The 10,315-nt window shown below is 72.9% G+C and overlaps 1 protein-coding gene across 1 annotated transcript; it reads left to right on the top strand.

The window, feature by feature from the left end:
* Positions 1-1,179: 1,179 nt before the first annotated feature.
* Positions 1,180-9,903, top strand: TBX21 (T-box transcription factor 21). Its single transcript, XM_064524504.1, has 6 exons — positions 1,180-2,012; positions 7,846-8,000; positions 8,096-8,217; positions 8,456-8,614; positions 9,126-9,187; positions 9,273-9,903. Exons 1-6 carry the CDS (start codon positions 1,519-1,521, stop codon positions 9,901-9,903), a joined length of 1,623 nt encoding a protein of 540 aa, XP_064380574.1. The 5' UTR covers positions 1,180-1,518.
* The last annotated feature ends 412 nt before the right edge of the window (positions 9,904-10,315 follow it).

Genomic DNA, 10,315 nt, shown 5'->3' with positions numbered 1-10,315 from the left:
GGTGTCCCACGGGGAATGGAAAGTATCGACGAGCGTGGACTTGGGATGCTGCCAAGGGAAGCAGCCCCTCCGGAGCACAACGCTTTCGTGATGGCTCCAGGGGACACGGGGACTTCCCTGGGCACAGGCGGGTCAAGGGCAGGGGCCGGGAAGACCTGGCCTTGGGGGGGCTCTGGAAGGGGCACGGGAGTGAGCAGGGACGGGTGCCCGGGGCTGTTAGGATGGGGGGGGCACAGGGTTAGCACCCAGAGGGGCTCCCCAGCATGCCGAGCCCTCCAGGGAGCTGAAACCACCCCAAAACCAGGCCCCTTCGCCGGGAAGAGCCCTGTTCCCACGCTGGGCGGGAGGGACCCCCCAGTGCGGCCACACAGCGATGGGCAGCCCAGGCCCCGCGCGGCTGCCAGCCCCGCACAGAGCTGCAGACGTCTCTCCTTTGTCGGCAAGTGATGGGGTTGCTCCTCTCCCTCTTTCTTCTGTTAATCTTCAAAATAAAGCCGCGAACTTGCTCAAAAGGCCGCCGGGGAGCCCCAGTCTCTGCATTTCCACCCCGCGGCACTACAACACAGCACGGGGAGGGCTTTGCCCCCGGGTGCAGGGGGCCGGTGCCCCCGGGCGGTCACGGCTGGCGGGACGGAGCCGTCGTGCAGCCCGGCCACGGGAGACGCGTGAGGGCCGGCCGGGCGCAGGGCCGTGAGCCCCGGCCGCATCCGCTGCGGTGCCGGAGGGCGCGTGGGGACCCCAAAACTACCGGGCCATGGCTGCGCAGGAGGCCTCGGGGCACCCCAGAACCTGCACCTCCTGTGTCCCCATATCCCCCCGGGGTCCCTGTATCCCCCCGGGGTCCCCATATTCTCCCGGTGTCCCCAGCCCCCCTGCGCGCTGTGTTCTTCATCCCCTCCCGGGTCATCACCCCCGTCGTGCGTGCCCTGTCCCCCCCCATGTCCCCATGCCCCCAGCGCCCCATGCCACCGTGTCCTGGCGTGCCCCCACCCCCTCCCGCGCCCCCCGTGCCCCCCAGGTCCCCGGTGCCCCCGGCCCGCCCCGGCCCCGCCCGGCCCCGCCCCGCTGCCGCCGCCGGGGGCCGGGGGCCGGGCCGGGCCGGGCCGGTGCGGCCGCCTCCGCGGGGCGGGGCGGCGGGGCCGGGCGGGGCTCCCGGCGCGGAGCCGCTTCTTTGGATAAGAGGCGCGGGGCGGCGGGGATGGGGCAGGTGCGGTGAGCGCGGCGGCGGCGGCGGCAGCAGCAGCGGGGCAGGGCGGCCCCCGGGGACTTTTCCCGTCCGGGGATTTTTAATTTTATTTTCTTTTTTTGCCCCCCCCCCGCCCCCCCCGCCTTGCTTTGCCCGGCTCGCCGCCCCCCGGGCCGCCCGGGGCATGGAGGGGGCGGCGGGCGCGCAGCGCGGCGGACGCCGCTGAGACGCGCCCGGCTCCGGGGGGGGCTCCGCCGCGGCGCCTCGGGGCCGCCGCCGGGGCCGGGGCCCCATGAGCGGCTGAGCGGGGCCGGGCGCCCCCGCGCCCGTCCATGGGCGCGCTGGAGCCGCCGACGGGAGCCCCCAGCGCCGCCGTCCCCATGCTCAGCGGCGCCGCCAGCTTCGCCAAGGAGCCGCCGGGCCCCCGCGACGCCGCCGCCGCAGCCGCCGCCGGTTACTACGGCGAGGCGGGCGGGCCGGAGCCGGGCGCCCCGCCGCTGCCCTACGGCGCGCCCGCGGTGCCGGGCGGCTTCGGCGGCCGCTTCCTGGGGCCGTGCCCGCCCTACCGGGCGCCGCCGCCGCCGCCCGCCGCCGCCCCGGCCGCGGCTCCGGGCTACGCGGCGGCGGGCGAGGGCTACGCGGGCGCGGAGCTGTACGCGGGCGCGGAGGGCGCCTACGCGGCTCCGCTGTGCCCCCGCGCCGGGCCGCTGTGCGCGCTGCCCGGCTACCGCGCGGCCGGCAAGGTGCAGGTGATGCTCAACAACTACCCGCTCTGGGCCAAGTTCCACAAGCACCAGACCGAGATGATCATCACCAAGCAGGGCAGGTGAGCCGCCGCCGCCGGGGGGGCCGGGGGGGGGTCGGGGGGACCGGGGGGGGGTCGTGCCGCGGCGTGCGGGGGGCCTCGGGGCCGGGGCGCAGCTCTCGGCGCGGCGGAGCCGGGGCTCGGTGCGAGGAGGAGGAGGAGGGACGGGGAGCCCGGGGCTGCCGGGACGGCGCTGGCCCCGGTGCGGGTCCCGGGTCCCGGCAGCGCTGGGGGACGCGGCCGCTCGCCGGGCCGGCGGGGGCTGCTCCATGTCCCCGAGCATCGCACCGGCGCCGGGCGCTCGCAGGCAGCTTTTCTCCGGCCGCAGCCCGCGGGCCGGATCCTCAGCTCCGCGCAGCAACAAGTGGTGAAGTCCCAGAGCCGGGGCCCGGGGGGGGCCGCCAGCCCCCGGGCGCGGGTGTGTGTGTGTGGGGACAGCCCGGACCCCCCCCTGCACCCCGTCTCCTCCCCCGGGAAGGAGATCTGCCCCCCCACAGCCTCCCCGGCTCACGGCACCGCTGGGATAGGCAGAGGTCTGGTGTCCCCTGCGTGCAGCCGGTGGGTGACATTTCGGCAAGCGCCCGGGTGCCCAAACGGCCGGCGGTGACACCCCGGGCCGGGCACCTGCTGGTCCTCTGTGCCCCCTCCGCGCCCGGCTTCTCCGGGCTGCGAGTTCCCCGCAGCGGAGCAGGGAATCGAGCGCGTGCCGGGGTCCGAGAGAGGCTGCTGCCCGGCGGCGTCACCCGCACACCTGAAAACTCGGCTCCGCGGCCCCCAGCCTGGCTGCTTGAACCCCCCGGAGCGGGACGGGGCGGCGGATCGGGCGCGATAACAACCTGCGGGAAGCTGTGGAGTTCCCTGACTTGGAGCACGAGGGACCGCCGAAACGCCGGGTGCCCAAGACACTGGGTGCCCGCCGGCGCCGTTCCTTCGGCCTCGCACCCCGGGGGGGGCCAGAACGGGGGCCGCAGTCCGGGGAGGCCCTTCCCGCGCATCCCGGTGTGCCACGCGCCGGGCTCGGCTCGCTTCCTCCAGCTGGCAAAAATCAGCCCCGCTCTTGTCTCGCTCGAGTGATTTTTTCCCCCCCGTCCCGTCCCGCCGCTCCGAGGCTCTTTCGGCTCTCGGCAGCTCTTCCCGCGGCGCTCTCGGGGCCGAGGCGCAGGGAGCACGGCGGCTCGGGGGGCCCGGGGCGGGCGGGGGGGCCGCCGGCCGCGCTCCTCTCCCGTCTCCCCCTCCATCCTCCCCTCTTCCCTTCCGCAGCCGAGACAGACGGTGTCACTTCGATGCTGCAACCAACCTGCTTAATGTGTTGGAAGTCTAAACGCGTTAGGGCCGCTTCGTTTGCCGCGCTGCGTTCCCGGGCCTGCTCTCCCAGGGGCTCCCCCCCCCCCGCTGCTGGACTCGGGGCCACTCAGCAGCAAACCATCGCCGTCAGGGACGGGGGCCGCGTCGCCGCGGGGGGGGCCGCGTGCCGCCCCGGGCCGTCGCCGCCGGCCTGGCGGAGGGGTGCCAGGCGCCTTCGGCACCCGACATGCTTGTTTCTCGCGTGCTCGGCATCGCCATCGCTCAGCTCGTGCCGAAACCCGCCGCGATTCACCCCGTCGTCTCCCTCCCGCCTCCCCCAGTGGTGGGCAGTGGTTTGGGGGGGTGATGCCCATCTCCGGCTGCGTCGGGGCGGCTCGGGGCTGGGGGTCGGGGGGGTCTGGTGCAATCGCTCCTCTCCGCCCCGGAGCGCGCCGGGGCTCTGCCGCCGTCTCCCAGGCTGAGACGGGGGGAATTTGGGGTGTCCTTCCCAGCTCCGTCCCCGGGGCTCTGCGGAGGGGCTCGGGGGGGGGCTTTGCGCCGGGGGAGGCTTGCGGGGGGCTCGGGGCGAACCCAGCCCCGAGGAGACGTCGAACTCGGAGCCGCAAAACATCCGTTTCCCCCGACCCCGAGCTGCCGCTCGCGGAAAGCTCCGCGCGGGGCCTGGCCGTGGCACCGCCGAAAGGCAGGAAAACCCCCGGCGAGGGCGCGGGGCTGGCGACCGGGCGCCGGGCACCCACGGCACATGGGGGCCACGCGGTGGGCTGCACCGTGGGGCTGGGAAGTCCCGTGCCAGGGATTCGGGGGTGCCAGGGCGGCCTCGCCGGGGGCAAACCCGGCCTTGCATCGGGGAGGCGATGCTGCGGGTCCTGGCGGGGGGATTTTGCCCCACTGTGACCCCCCGGGTGCCCCCATGCCGAGGCGTTCCCTGTGCCGCTCCTTCCCGTCCCCCCCCGCTCCGAGGCCTCCCCCGGCCGCCGTCCCCGCCGCCCCCGCCATCCCTCGCCCGCTCCTCCCAGGGCTAAAAAAATTTCCTCCCGGTTTCTCACCCGGGCCCCCCCGCCTCCCCCGCAGCCTTCGAGGCTCTGCGCGTCCCCCACCCCGGGCCGGGTTTCTGCGGAAAGCCCCCGAGGGCTCGCCGCGCGCGGGCGGCCGGGGCGAAGGGCCTGGGGAATTCCTGCCTCTGCGCCGCGCTGCGAGGCCGGGCCGGCACCGCCGTTGCGGGGGGACGCGGGGGCTGGCGGTGCCCTTGCGGGGGGACGCGGGGGCTGGCGGTGCCTTTGGGGGCAGACGGGACTCGGCTTCGTGTTGGGGGGGGACGCACGGGTTCATTTTGCCATTTCAGTACGCAGGGCCTGGCTGTGTGTTTGAGGGGGACACAGGCTGACTTTGCATTTGGGGGACATGGGAGTTGGTTTTGCCTTTTGGGAGGAAGTGGGTTGCCTTTGCATTTGGGTGAAACGGGGAGCTGGCTTTGCACGGGGGGGACACGGGGGTCGGCTTTGCCTTTGGGGGATGCACGAGTCAGCTTTGCATTTGGGGGAAGCAGGTTGACACTGCATTTGGCAGAAACGGGGTTTGGCTTTGCCTTTGGGGGATGCACGTGTTGACGTGACATTTGGGAAAGCAGGTTGACATTGCATTTGGCGGAAACGGGGTTTGGCTTTGCGTTTGGGGAACGCGCGGGGCGGCTTCGCATTTGGGTGAAGCAGGGGTTTGGCTCTGCATTTGAGGGACGCGCGGGGCGGCTTCACATTTGGGTGAAGCAGGGGTTTGGCTTTGCATTTGGGGGACGCACAGGTTGCTTTTGCCTTTGGGGGGCCCCAGGGCTGGTTTGCCCGGGCCGGCGTTCCCGTGCCAGGAGGGGCAGGCGGCTGCCCGGCTCGGCAGGACGCTGCTCCCGGCACCGCCGCTGCTCCGCTCCCGGCAGAGCCGGAGGCCGCAGCCGTGCCGCGGGGGCGAGGAGCAGGTGCCTGCGCCCCTCTCCTAGGCAGCCGCGGTTCTTGCGGCGGCCGGGGCTGGCGGGGGAGACGAGGCGGCTCAGGAAGCCGGCGGCCCCCGGCACTGCCTGCGGTGCTGGGCTCGGCGCGGGGGGCACCGCCGGGACGCGGCTCCCTGCCCCGCGCGGGTTTGCAGGCGGTGCCTGAGCTGAGCTCCGCGGTGCTCACGAGCCCCCAAACCCGCCTGCGTTTGCCCCAGAGCCCGTGTCGCCGTGTCTGAATGTCCGAACGCGGGGACCCGAACCCCGACGGCAGCAGCTCCCGGTCGGGGCCGAGCCCGGGCTGCCTCCTGCCTGAGCAACGGCCCTGGGAGCGCCAGCGCCGGCGCATTTAAAAATAACCGCGAGGCGTGCGTGGTTTCGGGCCTCGCCTCCACCCTCGAGTGCCCCGGCTGAGCCCTGTGGTTTGCACCGTGGCAGCGCTTAAAGCACAAACCTCGCTTGCTCTCTTCGTTCTTTTTTTTTGTTATATCCTCCCTCTCGGTCCCCGGGAGCCGGAGCCGCCGGGGAAGCGGTTGGCGGCGGGGCGAAGTGGGAGCGATGCACAGAGGCTGCTGCTCCCTTCCTCCCCGGCTCGGCTCGGCTCGGCTCGGCTCGGGGTCGCTCCGAGGGGCAGCATGGGGGGCCAAGGGCCGGCCCCGCCAAGGGCTCTGCCTCGTCGGGCATCTGCTCTGGACAGTGTCGAGGCGGCGGTCGCCTCCGCGATAACGGCAGCCCCTTCGGCACGGCCCTTTGATGTGGCCAGGATTTTTTACCGGCGGCAGGAACCACCTTCCCTCCAAACGGGCCGCCGCTTTCTCGCTCGCTTTAGGTGCAGTTTTAGCCCCGGGGGAGCAGGAGCAGCTGGGTGTCCCTGCACTGAGGGCTGCTCCTGGCACAGGCGCCCCGCAGCCGGAGCCTGAGGTCACACGCTTTCGGCTCGCGGGTGGCTCGGCCGTCTCCGGATGCCTGCATCCCTCTCGCCGTGATGCTCGCCGGTGCCGGTGAGCCCAGCCTGGAGCACGTGCTCCTCGCCCCGGCCGCTGCTTTCTTTTTCTTCATCTCGCTCCTGCGCGGGGGCAATTTTGAGTCACCAGCGCCCGGCGCTGCCTGAGCACGTTCTTTCCGCTCGCCTTCAAATGCCGCCTTCCCCGGCACGAGTGGCCCCGGCCCGGGCGGCGCTTCCTGCCGCCGGGACGCCTCGGGGGGCAGCCGGCCGTGCCGGGGCGCTGGGGCTCCCGGGCTGGGGGGGGCGGCACCCGCTCCCGCGCCCCCTCCCCTGCCCCAGCGCTCCGTGTGCAGCAGCCCGCCAGCCCCGTCACGAGTTCGCAGGTCTCTGCGCGGGGCTGGATTTGCAACGCAACCCCCCCCCCATGCCGATGTCACCCCATAGTCACCGCTCTGGCAGCCCCTGGCCCCGCTTTGGGAAGGCACAGGGAGGGGGGCCCGGGGCAGGTGGCCTTGCCGTGGGGGCAGGCGCCGATCCGGCAGGGCGAGGGGACCCTGGACCCCGGCTGGGTTCTGCCGGGGGGCTGCGAGCCGCCAGGGCCCAACTCTGCCGGGGGCCGGGCACCGCTGCCGGGGCGCCGGCGAGGCTGTCCATCCGTCCCCGGGCTCCCACCAGGGCCAAGCCCAGCCCCGACGCCCCGGTCCCGCCGCGGGGCCCCACGGGCTTGTTGGGGCCGTTTCGGAGCAGCCCCGGCAGCTGCTTTATGAGAAACGCCAGCGTTTCGGGGACGCGGGGGGCGGCGAGCCCAGCCCCGCGGCTGCTGCTGCAGGGGGTAAATCCAAATCCCCCCGCCGTCACCCGGTGTTTCGCGCCCGCTTCCCGCCCGTGCAAAGCCTGGAGGAGCGGTTTGGGATGTGGCATTGCCGGGGTGCGTGTCCGTCCGTGTGCGTGTCCGTCTGTCCGTCCGGGGCCTTCGATGCTGCTCCCCGCCGGTGATGGCGCGGGCGCTGTGCAGGACTGGGGGACGTTGGGGGGTGCCAACGCCTGAGCCGGGGGCTGGTTTCCAGCCTTGGTCTCCAAAAGCCGGAGACTCCAGCGGGTGCCAGAATGACCCAGTTTGGCCCGTGCTGGTGCGGGGGGGGGCAAATGCTCCGTCTCGGCACCCCCAGCCAGGGCACAAGGCTCTCCCAGCTGCAAACCTGAGCTGGCAGCTGGGACCAACTGGGGCTACTGGGGCTGGTGGGGGAAAGGGAGGAGGGAAGGAGCTGGGGGCAGATATCCCACCCCGAGGGCTGGGTGGGGGGTCGCCGCTCCAGCGCGCGGGTGCGTGTGCGGGGCCGCTCGGTGCCCCCCCCGTCCCGTCCCCTTCCTGCCCTTGGCGCAGCCCAGTGCTCAGCCCGAAATAGCAGCGGTGTTGGTTTCCGAAGCGGAAGGTGCTCGGGGAGGGGGAGGAGGATGCTGGGGGGGGGGATCGGCCCCGCGGAGCGTCCCCCAGCTGCCGGGGTCACTCAGCACCTCGCGGGTGGCAGGAGGGGCGGGCGCGTGCTCTGCCTCGGTTTCCCGCGTGCCCCGGGGCCGCTTCCCGCAGTGACGCTCGCTGAGCCCCTGTCCCCCCCCCCCGCCAGGCGCATGTTCCCGTTCCTCAGCTTCAGCCTCTCGGGGCTCAACCCCGTGGCCCACTACAACGTCTGCGTGGACGTCGTGCTGGTGGACCAGCACCACTGGCGCTACCAGGGCGGCAAGTGGGTGCAGTGCGGCAAAGCCGAGGGCAACATGCCAGGTACGGCCCCCCCCTCATCCTGCGCTGCCCCTGGGGGCTGCGTGCCCCCCCCCCGGAGACGGGCGGCAGCGCCGACCACGGGGTCTGTGCCGCAGGGAACCGCCTCTACCTGCACCCCGACTCGCCCAACACGGGCGCCCACTGGATGCGCCAGGAGGTCTCCTTCGGCAAGCTGAAGCTCACCAACAACAAGGGGGCCTCCAACAACGTCGGGCAGGTAGTGGGCCGTGCCGGGCCGTGCAACGTCGTGCAACGCCGTGCCGGGCCGTGCAATGCCGTGCCGGGCCATGCAATGCCATGCCGGGCTGTGCAATGCCGTGCTGGGCTGTGCAATGCCGTGCAATGTCATGCAATGCCATGCTGGGCTGTGCCATGCCGTGATGCACACCTGCAGAGCCCAGGCCCCCCCCACGCGCCCCCCCTGACCACCCGGTGCCCCTCTTCTGGTGCCCCAGATGATCGTGCTGCAGTCGCTGCACAAGTACCAGCCCCGGCTGCACGTGACGGAGGTGAAGGAGGGCGAGGGCGAGGAGGCCGGCCAGTCGCCGCACACCCAGACCTTCACCTTCCCCGAGACCCAGTTCATCGCCGTCACCGCCTACCAGAACGCTGACGTGAGTACGACACCCCCCCCCCGGCACCCCCCCAGCATGCCAGAAACCCCAGTACCCCTCCCAGTATCGCCCAGCATCCCTCAGTCCTCAGCATCGTAGAAACCATCACCCCCCCACACCAGCATCCCGGGTACCCTCTCCCCGCATCCCCCAGCATCACGGAAACCCCTGGTACCCTACTAGCATCCCCCAGCCCCCTCTGCCAGCATCCCCAGTCCCCTCCCAGCAGCCCCAGTAACCCCTCCCAGTATCCCCCAGCATCACAGAAACCCCTGGTACCCCACCGGCACTCCCAGTCCCCAACATCACAGCAATCCCCATTCCCCCCCCCCCCACCAGCCCGGGACCCCCCAGGGGTGGCAAAGCCCCCCCATATCAGATTTGATGGGGGCTGTTCTGGGGGGATCTTGGGACAAGCAAAGGACGGGAGTGGGATGGGGGATGCTCGAGGGTGAAGGGGGGAACAACAGCCCCAGTGCCCCCCATCTCTGCTCTGTCCCCCCCCCCCCAGATCACCCAGCTGAAGATCGACCACAACCCCTTCGCCAAGGGCTTCAGGGACAACTTTGACTCGTGAGTACCCCCCCCCCCCCCCCACGCGGCACCTGGGGACCCCCCCCCCCGCCAGCGGCCCCGCTGACCCCCGCCGTGTCCCCAGGATGTACGCGGCCTCGGAGGGCGACCGCCTGACGCCGTCGCCGCCGGACGGCCCCGGCTGCCCGCCGCTGCTGCCGGGCGCCCGCCTGCAGTCCCTGCTGCACGAGCAGTACCCGCTGCCGCCCGGGCGCTACTACAACGGGGAGCGGGGCGCCCCGCTGCCGCTGCCCCCCAAGGACGCCCCGCGCTGGTACTTCGCCCCCCAGCAGCCGCCGGCCGAGTACGGCGCCTACGAGAGCGGCTACGGCGGCGGCAAGCTGGTGCCCTACGGGGTGAAGCCGCTGGCGCTGCCGCCCGCCGCCCGCCCGCCGCTGCCCTACTACGGCGAGGGGCCGGGGGCCTTCGGGGCGCCCGGCGCCTGGAGCCCCGCGCCGCTGGGCTGGTACCGGGACCCCCGCGAGGACAAGGGCAAGGAGGCGGCGGCGGGCTGGCCCGAGCCCCCCGCGACCAAGGCGGGCGCCGCGCCGGACTCGGGGCTCTACGAGGGCGAGTGCAAGCGGCGCCGCGTCTCGCCCTACCCGTCCAGCGCCGAGAGCTCGCCGCCCGCCGCCCGCCCCGCCGACCCCTACGACAAGGAGCCCGGCGCCCAGCTCGGCGCCCAGCCCGGCTACTACGGCTTCTACGGCACCTGAGCCGGGGGGGGGCCCCCGGCACCGCGGGGGGGGGGGGGGGGGTGCACGCCCGGCGCCCGGGACCCAATGCACCCTGCCCTCGCTGCAGGCACGCCGGGGCCCCTTGCAGAGACTGTGCCCCCCCCCCCCCGTGCCCCCCTCCCTATTTAAGGCCGGTGGCATGGGACAGATGGGGGTTTGCAGGCAGACGCCAGCGGGAGGATTTGGGGGTTTTTTTGTTTTTTTTTGTTTTTTTTTCCTGTTCAGGGTTTTGTCGTCGGGGGGTTTGGGGTGGGGGGGTTAATGCTGAAGTATTTATTGAACCCCCGTGTGCCCGGTCGGGGGGGGGGAGGCGGGGGGGGCCGCATATCTCACAATAAAGGGGACGCTGTGGTTCACGGTGGCGCCTCTTTGCTCGCCTGCCTGGGGCGAG

This window comes from Dromaius novaehollandiae, chromosome 22, assembly GCF_036370855.1.
Source record: "Dromaius novaehollandiae isolate bDroNov1 chromosome 22, bDroNov1.hap1, whole genome shotgun sequence".
NCBI classification, from domain to species: Eukaryota; Metazoa; Chordata; class Aves; order Casuariiformes; family Dromaiidae; genus Dromaius; species Dromaius novaehollandiae.
The sequence above is the reverse complement of the archived record's forward strand: the minus strand, read 5'-3'. Positions and strand labels throughout refer to the sequence as shown.

Coding starts and splice junctions, on each gene's coding strand:
- TBX21 (XM_064524504.1), top strand. CDS start 1,519: ATGGGCGCGCTGGAGCCGCCGACGGGAGCCCCCAGCGCCGCCGTCCCC. Junction 2,013..7,845: donor ATCATCACCAAGCAGGGCAG/GTGAGCCGCCGC, acceptor CCCCCCCGCCAG/GCGCATGTTCCCGTTCCTCA. Junction 8,218..8,455: donor CCTCCAACAACGTCGGGCAG/GTAGTGGGCCGT, acceptor CTGGTGCCCCAG/ATGATCGTGCTGCAGTCGCT.